Source organism: Onychomys torridus, chromosome 21 (genome assembly GCF_903995425.1).
Source record: "Onychomys torridus chromosome 21, mOncTor1.1, whole genome shotgun sequence".
NCBI classification, from domain to species: Eukaryota; Metazoa; Chordata; class Mammalia; order Rodentia; family Cricetidae; genus Onychomys; species Onychomys torridus.
Window position 1 is genome coordinate 16,784,469 of NC_050463.1, and position 15,924 is coordinate 16,800,392.

General features: G+C 48.4%; 1 protein-coding gene across 2 annotated transcripts; it reads left to right on the forward strand.

The window, feature by feature from the left end:
* Nucleotides 1-5,437: 5,437 nt before the first annotated feature.
* On the forward strand, nt 5,438-14,910 carry Mcfd2 (multiple coagulation factor deficiency 2, ER cargo receptor complex subunit). 2 transcript variants are annotated; one of them, XM_036170430.1, is made up of 4 exons: nt 5,438-5,698; nt 11,157-11,314; nt 11,971-12,130; nt 13,477-14,910. In XM_036170430.1, the coding sequence occupies exons 2-4, from the start codon at nt 11,169-11,171 to the stop codon at nt 13,606-13,608; spliced, it is 438 nt and encodes a 145-aa protein (XP_036026323.1). In that variant the 5' UTR covers nt 5,438-5,698; nt 11,157-11,168; the 3' UTR covers nt 13,609-14,910. The 2 variants fall into 2 exon arrangements, with proteins under 2 accessions (XP_036026323.1, XP_036026322.1); XM_036170429.1 differs by having other exon boundaries at nt 5,683-5,741.
* Nucleotides 14,911-15,924: the final 1,014 nt, after the last annotated feature.

The window sequence follows — 15,924 nt, forward strand, 5'->3', positions numbered from 1 at the left end:
GTCATACCTAGGACTGCATCCCATGGTTCTTTAGCTGGAGAGAAAGGGGTTTGAAAATGCAATTTAAACATAAATATTTAATATGTTTAGCTTCTCTTGTCGAGGTGGTTAGGAGAGAAAGGGGTTTGAAAATGCAAACTATGCCTAGTAAAGTACTGGCACGCACCTGCTGCTGCTTTTTGCTTCTCTAAAATTCATGTACATCCGTTTTGGATGCATGCATCCTCAAAGGAGTTAACCCTAACATCTCGCCAGCCCCTCCATACATCGGGAGTCCAGTGCCCTCCATATTAAACACAGGCCCCTTGTTTTAGTCCATCTTATGTTGCCAGAATAGAATTCTCAATCTAGGTATTTTATAAAGGCATATCCTGGCTCGTGGCTCCAGATGTTGCGAAGTTCAAGAGTATGACACCACTGGTGGCCTTCTGCTGCTTTACTGTGAGACAGAAGTAGAAGGCCAGTGATGAGTTGGCTCATGCAAAGGAAACAAAACCTGGGTGCAAGTTTTTTTCTTTTTTATAACCACCAGCTCTCTCGAGTTAATTAATCCAGTCCTATTAAAATCAACCCACCCTCCAAAGACATTCACCTTTCTTAATGATGTAACACTTTTTAAAGGCCCTTCCTCCTAACATCGCCATAGTGGTAATTAAATTTCAGCATGAGCTCTATAGGGATAAAACATATTCAGACCACAGGACTCCTACTTCAGGTCTAGCTATGGCTTCCTGTAATTTAAGCTAGAGAGCAAATACCTAGCTAACATAAAAAAGACAGGAAGTACCAAGGGGTGTGGAAAATGTGGAGTAACAGAACTCACATGTGCTGACATAACCACCTGGGAACACTTTGGTTGAACAAAGAGGAACATCTGTATTCCCTACACGTCAGCAGTTCTCCTCTTAGGCAAAAATCTAAGAGAAATGTGAGCACACATGCAACAAAAGACAAACATGCTCTACAACGGTCAGAGTAGAAGTTGTAACAGCATAAAACTGGGAACTTCCCTGGGTGTCCATCAGTAGTACAACAGTGTATAAGATTTGCAGACCCCATGGAATAGAATTCAGAAATGAGGCTGTATGATTCTACACTACACCAACAAGGGTGGATCTCAAAATTGTGCTGAGTATCTGAATATATAGCGTATCCCTTTAATCCCAGCACTTGGGAGGCAGAGGCTGGTGGGTCTCTGTTAGAGGCCACTTGGCCGACATGGTGAGTTCCAGGCCAGTCAGGGCTATATAGCAAGACTGTATTTTAAAAAACAATTATGCTGAGCAAAGGAGCCACAGACAAAAGAGTATGTAGTGTGTGTTTCTATTTATGTAAGAGACCAAAACTAGTGAAAAGCATCCTGTATTGTTGGAGTCAGGATAGCGTGTACCTTTGGAAAGGTTGGTATTTGGTTTTGTTTTTTTCTGAGACAGGGTTTCTCTGTGTAGCCCTGGCTGTCCTGGAACCTGCTCTGTAGACTAGGCTGACCTCGAACTCACAGAGATCTGCCTATCTCTCTGCCTTCTAGGTTCTGGGCTAAAGGCATGTGCCACCATACTTGGCATGTTGGTAATGTTCTAATTCTTGTTCTGGGTGCTAGTTATGTGGATGTAGTCTCTGAAAGCTCACTGAGTTGAACATTTCTCTATAATTTTTTTAATGTGTATGGGTGTTTTGAATGCATGTATGTTTGTACATCACGTGTGTGCCAGTAGAGACTGGAGGACAGCATCAGATCTCCCTGGAACTGCAGTTACAGATGGTTGTGAGCCCCTATGTGGGTGCTGGAAACTGAACATGGTTCTTCTGCAAGAACACATGCTCTTAACCACTGCAAGAACACATGCTCTTAACCACTGAGCCACCTCTTTAGCCCATTAGTACATTTTCTTTTTTTCTTTCTTCTTCTTCTTCTTTTTTTTTTTTTTAGCACGTGCTTTTCTTCAGCTGTATATACACACAATGTAAATAAGCCTGCAGGGAAACACATTCAATCTGCAGTGTGAACAGATGGCAAGAGCTTCCATTCAAGAAAAACAGAGACTAGAAAACACGGCATAGTCAGTCATCAATTCCCATCTACTGCTGCCGAATAGAAACAGCAGGGTTTCTTCTGTGGCAATGTAGTAGGTTCTTAGTGGAAAAATGCAGAAGCCCTACCCTTAATCTGTCTTCTAATTCTATAGAACGCACTTTGGTTGAATCCCACTCCCTGCTGGAGAGAATTCTGGGGTCTGGGGATTGCCATAGGGTTGAGCATCCGCATCAGCATGTTGTTGACCAGCCTTGATATTTGAAGGCCACATGATTCAGTAATTCATTAGATTCTAGTCAATGTGAAATAGCTCACCTAGGGAGTCCTTAAGTTGCTTTGTATTAAATATTTCAATTTATTTTTTTCCAAATGTGAGAAGATACATGTTTAAAGCAGCACTGTCTGTAATTGCCTCAGACTGGACTTTCCCCCATGTCCACCAATCATACATTTATACAGTTTTAAACACTAAGAGTTATAAATTGAAGTATTATTTCCATCCCATTCTCACCCACCCTGGCATCCTCTCCACAGACAAAACATCATTTTCAGGCAATTCCAAATCTCACTTGAGTAAGGAGATGTCACCTACTTGCTGGCCTCTTGGGGCCTTAGTCTTGTCTCCTCATCAAGTTTTTGTTTTGCTCTTTTCTTTCCCCACTAGTGCTGGTTTGGACTTAAGCACACAAAGGAAGTGGGTCATTTAAATCCCACAGCAGGGCTCCAGCCGTGGGGCTCTTGGCCAGTTCAGTTAACAGGCTGCAGACCAAGATCCTCTTTAATCTGCACTTTCCAATCCAACTGTTTCTAACCTGGATTTGCCATTCTGTTGAAGGACTTTGTAGAAAGCTACTAACAAAGGTCAACGTTCACAGATATTCTAGATAGTTCTTAGAATACAACTATGTTCGGCATGTGGACTTTGCTCAAGGTCCAGTAATCGACAGCCACTTGGCAGTTTCACTATTGAACAACTTTCCAGTTTGGAACGGAGACCCTTTCGCCACCAGCTCCTTTCATCTAGTCTAGTTGGTCACAAGTTACACAACAGCCACCTCAAAATCACAGGGGTGGCTTCTCACCCATGGCCCACGCTTGGGTAAGAAAGGATGGAGACAGACACCTCAGCTGGGAAGCCATCTCAGGGGCTCCCATAGTGGAGGATGGGTCCCTGGAATAGAATCGCAGGAGGGAGGAAGAGGTGTAGATGTGTTTTAAAGTCTTCTGTTTTGATAGCACAAAGAGCCTTGCTGGAAGAGTGTAGATAACAGTGACAGAGTCATGAAGACCTCCAAGAATTTTAACTCCATTAGCCGAACGAGTATCAGTGATGTAGCTACAATAGGCAAGACCGAGGAACACACAGGTGTGTGTGTGTGTGGGGGGGGTCGAGATTTTGGAAGGATCACACGTTCATATGGAAATGAAAAGGAAGCAATTACTTACAAGAACTAAAAAGGATAAGGAGCCAGCAGACCTGAGCTTGGACCACCAGCACCCATGAGACAGCCTGGCATGGTCAAAATGTCTGTTGTCTCGGTGCTGGAGAAGGGAGGTGCAGAGACAACAGGATTCCTGGAGTTCACCAGCTGCTCATCCAGCCATGCCAAACTGATGAACTCCAGGTTCATCGAGAGACCCTGTCTCAAACTATGAGAAGAGGGACAGAGGAAGGTATTCAATATAAATTTATGGCATCCATACATAAACACACACACATAAAAATACATCACATACACACATACAAAACCCTTTTTGGGGAGTTCATTTGCATGCAACTAGGTTTTCAAGCACAAGACTAGATGAAATCACATTGTGTCGATAAAGAAGGGCACTCAGGACCTTGGCATATTTTTATTTGAACGTTGAGGACATGAAGCCAGAACATCCAAGAAAGAGCAATCAGCTAGACAGGAGAACAAAGTGCAGGATCAGAAAACAAAGGGAAATGCTTCAGGTGGTGGTGGTTGGTTGTTTTTGGTTAGTGGTGGTTGTTGCTGTTGTTGTTGTTGTTGTTGTTGGTGGTGGTGGTGGTGGTGGTGGGGTGTGTGTGTGTGTGTGTGTGTGTGTGTGTGTGTGTGTGAGATAAACAGTGTTGAGAAAGTAAGCAAGCCGGAAGAGACCACTGGCTTTGCATGGGGATTGCCATTTCAATAGCACTGAGGGAAAAGACCAAAAGACAAGCTTTCATGCTGATAAGAATGATCAGGTAGAAAGAGATGACAAAAGAGAGCATCCGTAGAAAAAGTGAAGTGCCTGGCTTGGTGGCAAATGCCTATAAAAAAAACAAAAACAACAACAACAACTCTGGGAGTGGAGAGAGTAGGATTAAGAGTTCCAGGCCACCCTCACCTACATAGTAAGACAGAGGTCAGCCTGAGCTATATGAAGTCCTGCCTTATAAAAAAAGGAAAAGAAAAAAAAAAAAAAAGGAAGAATTGGCTAGATAGACTGAAGACACAGTCCAGTTACTGGTCACTGAGCTTCTTAAAAGGACTACAAGCTACCTGTATTTGTAGCTTCCAGGACAGACCCGCAGAGGTAGATTCCCAGCTCTGGTGGATCTATCATACTAATGGATGGATACTCGGCAGGTGCATGGTACCCGGAATGAACTGGATCAAATTAATTGAAACTTCAAAGTGAGATGGAATGTTGTGCTAATAATCTCTTTAGGGACTCTGGGGCTTTTTTTTTTTTTTCTCCCTATGGGATAATGTTGACATTTTAATCTTGGATGAAAGAGGGAGGGCGAGGCAAAGACAATACTGTTGGCCCATTTTCAAGGCCTTAAGGAAGCGGGGGCGGGGTACCTCTTATATAATCTCTTTACACAGTTACTCTCTCCCCTTTTTGATGTAGGCGCCTCTGGGGTGGGGGAACGATTATGTTTCTGTATGGATACAAACGGGAGAAGAATTTTAAAATGTACAGTTCTAAGCTCCTACATCCATCTGGTCTTTACACATTCATCGAACGACAATTTCGTGTAAGAGAAAAGGGCAGGATCGTTTTTGAAAACATAGTCTTCTCTCAAGTAATAAAAAGAGACGATTTCAGGAGCTTCATAAGCTGGGTCGTCCATAAAGTCTTGGAGGAGCAAGTTATTGACGCTGAAGAATAGGGCAAAGAGAAAATGGAAGTAGGCTGATCTGAGAAACGAAGGGCCCCGGGCGAGCACCGGCATCTTTCCAGCTGTTTCATTAGGGCAGGAGTTTGGGGTTTTACTCTCTAGACACCCAGTTTGTAGTGGGAGGAACCAAGAGATCCTCCAAAGGATAGAGAAGGCGTGGCTGGCCAGCTTTGGACTCCGCCCCATCCGGATCCTGCAACCCACAGCCTACGTCGAGCCACGTCCCGGGGCTTCCGGGGTTGCCTAGCAACTAGCGCGCCGCTGGGGCTCCTGGGGGCCGGAGCAGCAGGGTGTCGCCCTGGGGAGGCGGGTCCGGCCCGGCCCGGCCGCCGAAGACACGTGGACTCGCCGGAGCGGGCCGCGCAGGGGGCGTGGCCGACGGTCCCCGGTGGGCGGGCGGGAGGCGGTGCGCGTGCGCGGCGGCGCGGGCGTGCGGGTCCGGCGGCGGGCCGAGAGTAAGCGCTCGACGGGGACGGAAGCTGGCAAGGCTCATACCGGAGTGCTTCGCGACCGCGTCGGGGCTTGTCAGGGTGAGCGAAGCCGCGGGCGGGAAGCCTGACCCGCCGGGCAGAGGTCGGCGGGCGATGCCGGGGCCTGGGGCTCGGGATGGAAAGGCCGGAGTGGCGGGGAGGAGGGCGCGACCACCCGGGTGCAGCGGGACCTGTGGCCCACGGCGGCAGGCTGTCTTCGGAGGGGGTTCGGGGCCGGGGAGCGGGGCGGGTGTCTCGGCTGCAGGCTGTGGGGCCAGCTGTGTGCGCTAGACTTTGCCCCCGGCTGGCCTGGAAGCACCCGGCCGGCGGGCGTTACTCCAGCTGCCCCTGGCTCCCCCATCGTCCTGGGGCAGACCCGCAGGTCCTGCTGTTCCGGCGGGGTTGGCCAGCCTGAACCTGGGCGGTTGGAAAGACAAGGGGTGCTCGTTTTTCTTGTTTTCCCTCTCCGGAGCGGGGCACCTCCGTCCACACAGATGCCCACACCAGCGGCCTGGGCGTGATTCACACCTGCACGCCTCAGATACATGGAACCCATTCAGAACTCTCATTTTTCCGGACACCTTTCTGCCCTAGGTGATTGATCGATCCCCTCCTCTCTGCTCCTTTGGTTATTTCTGAGCCTCTTCAGTTCATCCAGTACAGGGGAACTAGAGTCGTGGTCAGTGCTCCGCCACCCCTGCCCATCCCCTCCGCTTCTGCGGATTCTCACCACCCTTTCAAGCTCTTGTACAGGTCCTGTAAAGGCTGCTGTGACTCGCTGTCTTTGTACTTTGCTCAAGACCCGTCCCTCCACAATTGATTATTCTGCTCCTACATTGGACCCAAGTCTTTTCTGAGTTTAGGTGTTCACTTATAGGAGGGGCACAGTGTTTTGGTTGAAATGTTTCTTTTCGGTATTGCAAGTGTGCGTGGGGGGGTTATGTGACACCCCTTGGGTGCCTCTTGTAGTGACCCCTGTTTTGCATAAGGCTGTGTGTGATCCGTGATAGAGGAGTCAGCCTGTGTCAACAACCCTCTTCTCACAGCCTGCCCTTCACAGTTCTGCTCTGTTACTACTCTGTTTGTTAAATGTGTAAGAGCTTTTCTGTGGCTTCCCCCGATAAACAGATCAGACTATTAAACGCCAGCCTGGTCCAGAGAAGTTTTCAACCTCAGCCCATGGAGAGGTGTCTTTAACCTGGAACCTTACTGGTTACTTTTACTTCGAGACCATGGACATGGCAAACTAAGGAAGCACTGACCAGTTTTCTCTGGCATTGACTCTGGGTACGGGATATCTGGATGTTGTCAAATGTGGCTGCTTTACGTATATTTTCTTTCTTTCTTTCTGTTTTTCTTTTTTGGTTTTTAGAGACAGGGTTTCTCTGTGTCTTTGGCTGTCCTTTAACTCACTCTGTAGACCAAGCTGGCCTCGAACTCACAGAGATCCGCCTGCCTCTGCCTCCCGAGTGCTGGGATTAAAGGTGTGGGCCACCATACCCAGCTGAATGTAAATTCTAAACGGAAGGGCCCCAGAGCTTAGGAAAAAAAGCTGCCAACAGCTGCTAGGAGGAAAGCTCACTCACTGATAGGAATAAAGACACACTTCCAGGAGAAGGGTAGGCCAGGCCCTTCCCAGGGGTGGCAATGCTCCAAAGGAAAGTTCAAGCTTAGGCCGGAGCCTCTGAGATAAAGACTGTCAGATTGTTGTGCCACATCTGATTCTGACCATGCTCTCCCCAGGCCAGCTCAGCATTGTTCAGTACGCAGATGAGAGAAGGCAAGGTCTTGGTCTGTGGAAAGGGAAAAAAGGGAAGCAGGAAGGAGGAAATAGATAAGGAAGTAGGCGGTGTTAGCTGCAAGAGTCTTTGGGTCACGTTTGAACCAGGCCTGGAAGGAATGACCAGATGCAGTTGGTGGGAACAGAGGCCGCAGGAGCAGTGAGGGGAAGTCAAGGTTCTGAGGGAGGTCAGCATTGCCCCTCCAGACTCAAGCTGCTCCTTGTGACGAATGCTGAGGCAGTGCTGGGGCATTTTCCAAAGCCCCCTCTGGATAGGAGGGTGATCTAGTAGTAGTGTCACCCCACTGATTGCCTGGGTTAATGGGGCTTGCAATATCCTTTTCCTCCTTCAATGCTATATGTGTGTCTTTCCCAAAGCTGCACATTCCGTTGAAGACAATCTTCCCCAAAAGATGAGGAACAGTCTTCGGTCAAGAGTATATAAGTAGTTGTGCTAACCTATAAATGATCCATTTATAGGAGAACATAGGATAGTCAACTTTCCAAGGCTGCAGATACAGCAAAATAAGGCTCTGTACTGTAGGGTTTGTTGTTGTTGTTGTTTATTTAACTCTTTGAGGGCCTTCCACCCAGCTCCCAAATAAATATGTGAACTTATTCTTACTTATGAATGCCTGGCCTTAGCTTGGCTTGTTTCTAGCCAGCTTTTCTAACTTAAATTATCTTGTTTCTCTTTAACTACATTTTACCTCTGTGATTTTTCCTTTTTTTTTTTTAATAAAATACTTAAATTTTTTTCAATAAAAAATTGGTTGTAGTATTATCAGTAACAGATAAAAGGGGACATTACATATGATAAAAAAAAGTTTTCCAAGGAAACTGTCTGTAAATGTAAATGTTATGTCTAACTATAGATCTTCAAGCCATAGGAAGACAGATCTTAAGGGAGACACGGGTAGCCGCAAATACAATTGAAAGTATCTGTTATGAAGTTTACCTTTCTTTATTCTGTATATCTTTCTTTCCTCCTTACTCCGTGGCTGGCTGGGTGCCTGGTCTCTGAGGTCCTCTTCTCTTTTTCTCACTCCTCGCCCTTTACCCCAGACTTCTCTTATTTATTCTCTGCCCTCCAGCCCCACCCATCCCTCTCTCCTGCCTCGCTATTGGCCATTGAGCTCCTTATTAGACCACCAGGTGTTTTAGACAGGCACAGTAACACAGCTTCACAGAGTTCAACAAATGCAACATAAAAGAATGCAACGCATCTTTGCATCATTAAACAAATGTTCTACAGCATAAAGGAATGTAATACATCTTAAACTAATATTCCACAACACTACACATGGGTATCTGCCTGTTTTTTTGGAAAGGAGAATCAGTTAGTCCATCTCTCACCTGGATTTTTCTTTAGCTTGGCCAGTGCAATTTCCTGAAGGCCAGTGAGTTTGGGAACTAACTCTTGGGGCTTCTCTTCCAAGCTGTGTGTCCATCCATGGCCTTGAACTAAGTAATGGGAGTGTGGATGATACAACTTGTTCTTTGGGCAGAATGGAACATTCCGTTTTCTTTTGACCAGGAGCAGTTTAATTTGACAAGTCCTTACCTCTTGTCACAGTGCTTGTGGGCTCTTCCTTTGGGTTGGGAACCTGCGGCAGTGTGCTCAGTGGTTCTTGGCTTTTATGCTGTGTCCCTTGAAGAAAGGATAACTTGGGCTCCCAGTTCCTGTGTTTATTAATCACATGGTTACTCTTTGGTATTACATGAGTGGAAAACATCCCCATAGAGGCACATCCCAACTGTGTGTGTGGCAGCTGCCTATAATCTCAGTGCTTGGGAGGCAGAGCTAGGGGATAGGAAGCTTGCTAGGTAAACTGGCTGAGTCAGCAAGCCTGGGCTTCAGTGAGAGACCCTGCCTGAGTATATGAAGTAGAGAACGATTATGAAAGGCAGCTGAACTCAACCTGGCCTCCACACACACTGGCTGTGCGGTCCAGGCTGGCCTCCAATTCACAGAGATTCATCTGCCACTGCTTTCCAAGTGCTGGGGCTGAAGGGGTGTACCACCATGCCCAGTTATAGTAGACATTTTGAAATAGTAGAAAAGTAAAAAGAATCACAATTTAACAGTCTTTGTTAAAACAGTGTACTGTGCGTGCATAAATGCTTCACAACAATGAATTATGGGTAGACTTTTGGCACTTGGCTTTGTATTTAATCTATATGAGAAATCTTAGGCAGAATGACAGATGTCATTGTACAGTGGCCAGGCTGGATACTGCTTTTTTGCACCCTGAAAATTATCCCTCCTGGTGGTTGCTGCTCCCTTCACAGGGACAGGAGATGGGCAGATTAGGTTGGGAAAAATCTTTGAGACTGTCATAGGGTGGCACACTCTCAGGTCCTCCCAGAGAGCATTCAGGATGGGTGAAGGACCACAGGGCCACTGCTTCCCAGCCCCTGGTACAAGGAGGAGACAGCATGGCTTGAGAGCTGTGCTCTGAGCTCACAGAATGTTGAGGGGGACCTGAACATCATACTTTGTCTTTACTGCTGAAGGTTTGGGGTCCTGCTACTGTTAGTCATGGTGGAATTGGCTCTGCCTTTTGGGGTATTTGAGGTCCTGAGCTGTCTTTCCCTTCCGTTTTGAGGTGAGTCTCCAGTCTAAACCAGAAAGGACAGGACTTTGCATCAAGCTGCCCGCTAGTTAAGGAAGGCCTACCTACAGTATGACCTAAGATGGTCTTCAGGGAGCTTGCCAGGTGGCTCAATTGTCTTGTTGTGCTCAGTTCCAAGTGTCGTTCGGATGTAATCTGAATCTCTCTATAACTTTACTTTCCAATGCCCTCACCATGTTCAGTTATGAGCCCCTCACAGGACCCTGGCAAGTGGACGAGGTGGGATGATGGCCTCTTCCAAATCACTGCTTTGAGGTTGTTGTGACCAACCTGATGGCTTCCTTCCGCTTCCATGGTCCTGTCTTCCAGTCCTGCCCCACTCCATCCCTGTTCATCAAACCCGGCTGAGTCAGCCTGAAGCCAAGCCAGCCTGTGAGCTCATCTCTCGAGAACTGTCAGCTGTTCCCCTTGCTCTCAGGAAATGTCAGCCTCTTGGCTCCGCGTGTGCCGTCTGTTCACCTTCCACCTGCCACGGCTCTGGCGGCCTACCCTGAGACCGAACTCCCTTCCTGCAGCTCTTCCCACTTGCCTGCCACTGTCTGTCTGTCTGTCCAGGCCTAGCTGAAGTATCACCGTGTCAGCCAGCCTTCTCTGGTATTCCTTCACCCAAGGACAGTGCTTCAAAACTCCCGAAGGGTTTTTCTTTTTCGAGAAGCCCTTATTCTGCCTTTGTTGTACTCCAGTAGGAAGCGTCTCTCTGTGGGCTCTTGGCTTACAGGTGGGACTAGTCTTTGGATCCTTTCAAGCTCCATCCGGAAACACTGTGGCCTCTACTGTCCATGTGAGTGAAGGGAAGCAGGAGAGCCAGTGGCAGAGCTGCTGGACTTTTTCTGTGGTACTGGGAGTGGAACCCAGAACTGGTGCATGCTGGGCAGGGCTCTGCCACTGAGCTCCAGCCCCACAGCTGAGCCAGAGCTAGTTTGAAGTGCTCTTGCCTGCAGCCCGCCGCCGCCTTCTCCTCCTCCTCCTCCTCCTCCTCCTCCTCCTCCTCCTCCTCCTCCTCGCAGGTTTCCCAGGAGTATATACCTACCGTCACGACCTCTTGGAAGGCACCTGGGCTCTGGGGCTCTGCCTTCATCTTCTTCTGTTCCCCACCTCCCAGGTCCCGGTCACCATGACATCCCTGCGGCTGCTCAGAGCTCCCTTCCTGTGTGTCCTGCTCTGGGCCTGTAGTGCTCCAGGTGCCAGGGCCCATGAGCACGGGGCTGGCAGCCAGCATGGCAGCGTGGGTTTGGACAAGAACACAGTGCACGACCAAGAGTATGTATTCCACTGGGGCTGGGGCTGGGGCTGGGCCCCCCCTCACCTGCGGCTACAGCCCAAAGGGCACCCCACCTTCTTGCCCTTCGTGCCCATTCATAGGGCTCCTGGACATTTTTCAAGGGTGGTGTTTATCCCTTGGGACTCCTATCATCTCACAGGTGGAGGCTCTTGAAGCCTAAATGCAGTGAGTTGTCAGAATGTAGTCTTCCTCTTTTTCCCCTCCCCCACCCAACACAGACTCTATTATGGCTTCCTGATTCTGACAAGATTTTTTTAGTGACACATTCAAACACCAAATCTCTGTTGGCCAGTAAGTTTCACACATACTTTGTTACCCATTTTTTCTGAGATGGGGTCTCAGTATGTAGCCTTGGCTGGTCTAGAACTTGCTGTGTAGACCAGGCCTCTAACTCTCAGAGATCTGTCTGCCTCTGCCTCCTGAGTCTAATCTTTTTTTAAAATCACTTTTTGAATTGGTGGCTCAAAAACATTGTAAGCAAATTCTGACAGAAAAGAGAAGGTACCTCTGTCCCCCGAAGCAGGTGGCCCTGGCTGTATGCTGTGTCCTTGAATGTGGTCTGTTTCTGCACTGGGCACAGTTTCCCTTCTCAGCCTTCTTCAGGTTTTGGCATGTTCTGATTGTTGGCTTCCAGGCATATCATGGAACATCTAGAAGGTGTCATCGACAAACCAGAGAACGAGATGTCCCCTCAAGAGCTGCAGCTCCACTATTTCAAAATGCACGATTACGATGGCAATAATTTGCTTGACGGCTTAGAACTCTCCACGGCCATCACTCATGTCCATAAGGAGGTAGGTCGGGGAGTTCAGTGGGGTGTCTGGGAGACTGGTGCCCAGGCTTGGTGACTGGCTCTGTGCTCGCCCCAAGCTGTGCTTCCCTGCTTCTTCCTGCCTCTCCCCACCTCCCCGGAGAGGCCGAGCTGGAGGGTCCAGCCTGAGAAGGCAAGCACAGGAAGAGGCTATTTCATCTGAAGAATGGTCACTCCAGGGTCCCGGGACAGAAGCTTAGGAAGTAGCTGGGGTTGTGTCAGATTGTGTGATGTCTCTCTCAGGCTCCATAGGCACCCTGAGCAGGGGCAGACCCTGCTACTCCTTCCAGCTGAGGGGATTGTGATCGAGATCTTGTGCCTCCAGATTTGATGTCTTCCCTCTGCTCAGGGGGCTGGGGGTGGAGAGGAGGAAGAGGAGGGCCACCCCAAGCTCGGTGTGGGGTTTACCCAGAGAGGAGGAAGAGGAGGGCCACCCCAAGCTCGGTGTGGGGTTCTCCCAGAGAGGAGGAAGAGGAGGGCCACCCCAAACTTGGTGTGGGGTTCTCCCAGAGAGGAGGAAGAGGAGGGCCACCCCAAGCTCGGTGTGGGGTTTACCCAGAGAGGAGGGCCACCCCAAGCTCGGTGTGGGGTTCTCCCAGAGAGGAGGAAGAGGAGGGCCACCCCAAGCTCGGTGTGGGGTTGGCTCTGGGCAGGAGGGAGCATTGTTTGGGGAGGATCCTGTGTGGTAGGGATGGTGCGTGAGGGGGACTAGTGCCTGGGGAGGGGTTGGGGCCCAGCAGTCCTGGCGGCACATGAGGTCGTGGCAGCCAGAGATGTGGAAGACAGATGTGGGAGATGTGGCCAGGGAGAGCTGGCCGCGTGAGAATGCGGCTTCGCAGCCGGCGCAGCCCTCCCTGCCCCAGCTTTCAGAGCGGACGGTGATTGCTCTTCAGAGAGCGTGCTCTCTAACGGTTGGCGGCGTTTTCTCCCTCGTGTCCTGACCCTGAGCTGCCCAGCATGCCACTGTGTGCCTTTTCTTTGGACGGGTACATAGATCATGGGTTCTGACAGACAATTCTTTGTAATCCAGACCGGGCTTTCTACAGCGGCTAGAAATTACTTTCATGACTAAAAAAGTAAACAGTAATTTTTTAAGCAAAAAAGCAAGGACCTGTTTTGGTCCCATCTTTCTTGTAACTGGCATGTAGTTTCTCACGTGGATTTTTATAAATTGGCACTGTCTGACGTATGGTCTGAGTCTGGACTCCTAGAAGTGGCCACATGTTAATTACCTGGGAAGCGTCTAGATACGTCGCCCAGGATCTTTTAGGCATTTGCTAGTGCACCCCTGTAATTCTGCACCTCGCCATCTCACTCACTTTCTCGCAGGAGGGCAGTGAGCAGGTGCCAGTCATGAGCGAAGATGAGCTGATGAACATCATAGATGGCGTCCTGAGAGACGATGACAAGAACAATGATGGCTACATCGACTATGCTGAGTTTGCAAAGTCACTGCAGTAGATGCGTTCGGCTCGCTAGTTGTACCCCAATGTGACCCTTGAAAATGTGATGGGACGTGTCTGGTGATGCAAACAACTCATTTCCATCTACTGCTACCACACTTGGGTGAGATCTTGTGGCAGTTTGGTACACTGGGGCGGGAGGAAGCCGGAAGGAATACCGAGAGAAGAGAATGGGACAGGCCTCGGTCCCAAGTGCTTTTCAGCTTGGGCTGCTGCTGGATGAGAAAAACCGAAGGGTGTTTGGATGTGACTCCCAAGCCCTCAGGAATTTGACTGTCGGACGCCACTCTAATTTCTTGATGTTAATTCATGCTACCTGAAAAGTAAAGACTGCTCTGCCAAGTGGACAGACACACTGCTCAGTAACAATGGAGGGAAAACGTGAAAGCTGCATGTTTTCCCTAGTGGGTCCTGTCTCCAGGCAAGTGTGATCAGTATTCTGTTCCCCTGGCGCACAGCATGCTTTGGGCAAGTGGCTATATGCTAGCGTATATTAAAACCACAGCATAAAAAGAATGTCACCCATTGAGTTCAGCTGGATGCAGAGTCTTAAGATTCTGTATCCACTGGCAGTTTGGAGATGAGACACCACTGGCCTAAATAATTAGCCTTTTTCAGTTCTTCAGTATTTTATACAACTACTGCCACAGCCAGCCTGGAAGAGACCTTGAAGTTGAGAGTGTTCTCTAATCATATCCACTGTTTGAGCGTTCTTATTCTTGTATTTCATCCTTTCTTCTAAGGCTCCCTCCATGGTGTATGAACTATTAGCTTGACACTGCAGGGTTAAACTATTAGCTGGTCTAGCCTGAGTGAGACCCTAAAAGATCAGTCACTCAGAATGGTGATTAACCTCATCCAAGTTTTTGAAGGAATGTTTTAAAAATTACCTCTTTGAGCCTGAATATGAGAATTTGTTTCCTTTCAGGGAAGATCAGAAAAGGAAGCCTAAAGCCCTTTAGCATTGTGAATCTTAGTAGTAGCTGAAAGGGAAGCAGCCACATGATGTAATTTGCTTTGTGGGATGTGATAGACACACTATAAAAGAGAATCATCTAGAATGATGGCAGGATCGGAAAAAGAAACTCAATCAGATTTGCTTTAAGACGTATAGAGACTTATTTTCTTTATTAAAGTATTCTTGTAAGAAAACTTAAGTATTTGTAAGACGGTTTCCTGTGTCAAGTATTTGTGCAATCAGAGCTGACTTGTAAACTATTCTTGTAATATCTGATTATTTTGAAAGATTTATATAATGAACTCGGGCTATCTGACAATAAAATGGATGAAAAACCAGGAATAGCCGATTCTGTCCCCTTCCGGCTGAAGGAAGTCACTTTTGAATCTCCGCTCTCCAGGCCACATTCTGACTGTGTCTCTAGGGCAGGTGACAACGGCGTTTCCCTTGAGTCTGGTGACCTTTTTAGTTAGATCACATTATCAGAGCAGTCCCAGGTCCAAGTGTCAAGCAGTCTCTCTGGCATTCTGAAAAGGACACACTTCGTTCTGCCTGTTGACAAAAGTTCTGTTCCCACCTCCACTCCCCCCCCCCCCCCCCCATACACACACACCAAAGACCTTTGGACTGTGACTGGCTGTCAGGTACAGCCGCCCTCTGGACTAGAAGAATCTTGCTGTCTGGCAGCTGGGAAGGGAGTCATCAGGGATGGAGAAAAGGGCCTTCAAAGATAGAATTGGACCATCAAGCAGGCAAGGCAGGGGCCCTTCCTTGATGGCTGGCCGTTCATACTTACTTCACATTACCGCTATGGTCCCGTTTGCTTGCCTTTCTTGATGGGAGAGGGTACAGGACATTAGGGACACAGCCTGAATTGTCACTCTGCACACTCCCCTCACATCTCCTAGGCAAGGCTCTCAGCCTCTGAACACTCCAGGGACATCTGCACACTGCCTGATCTCCAGAATGGAGATGGCATGCCCAGGAGAGGCAGCCAAGTACAAGGATTGAGGATGAACTGAGTTTTGGATTCAGGCCAGCTGCCTCTTACCTGTGAAGTTCTAACCTTCAATTTCTCATCTGAAAAAATAACTAAGGGAATTAAGAAAATTAAAATCAGAGAACTGGGGCTGGGAAGACAGGTGAGTTGGTAAAATGTACCCTGCAAGTGTGATGACCCAGGCATGATCTTAAGCACCCACATGTGTGGTGTATGGTTGGTACCCTGGCACTGCACTGGGGAGGCAGAGACTCCAGCCTCAGAGGAATTGGCAAGCTCTGGATCCCAATGAGACCCTGTCTCAAAAAACAAGGTGCTGCTCCCAAAGATTAACATCTGGGGTTGACTTCTGGCCT

Coding starts and splice junctions, on each gene's coding strand:
- Mcfd2 (XM_036170430.1), top strand. CDS start 11,169: ATGACATCCCTGCGGCTGCTCAGAGCTCCCTTCCTGTGTGTCCTGCTC. Junction 11,315..11,970: donor AACACAGTGCACGACCAAGA/GTATGTATTCCA, acceptor GTTGGCTTCCAG/GCATATCATGGAACATCTAG. Junction 12,131..13,476: donor TCACTCATGTCCATAAGGAG/GTAGGTCGGGGA, acceptor ACTTTCTCGCAG/GAGGGCAGTGAGCAGGTGCC.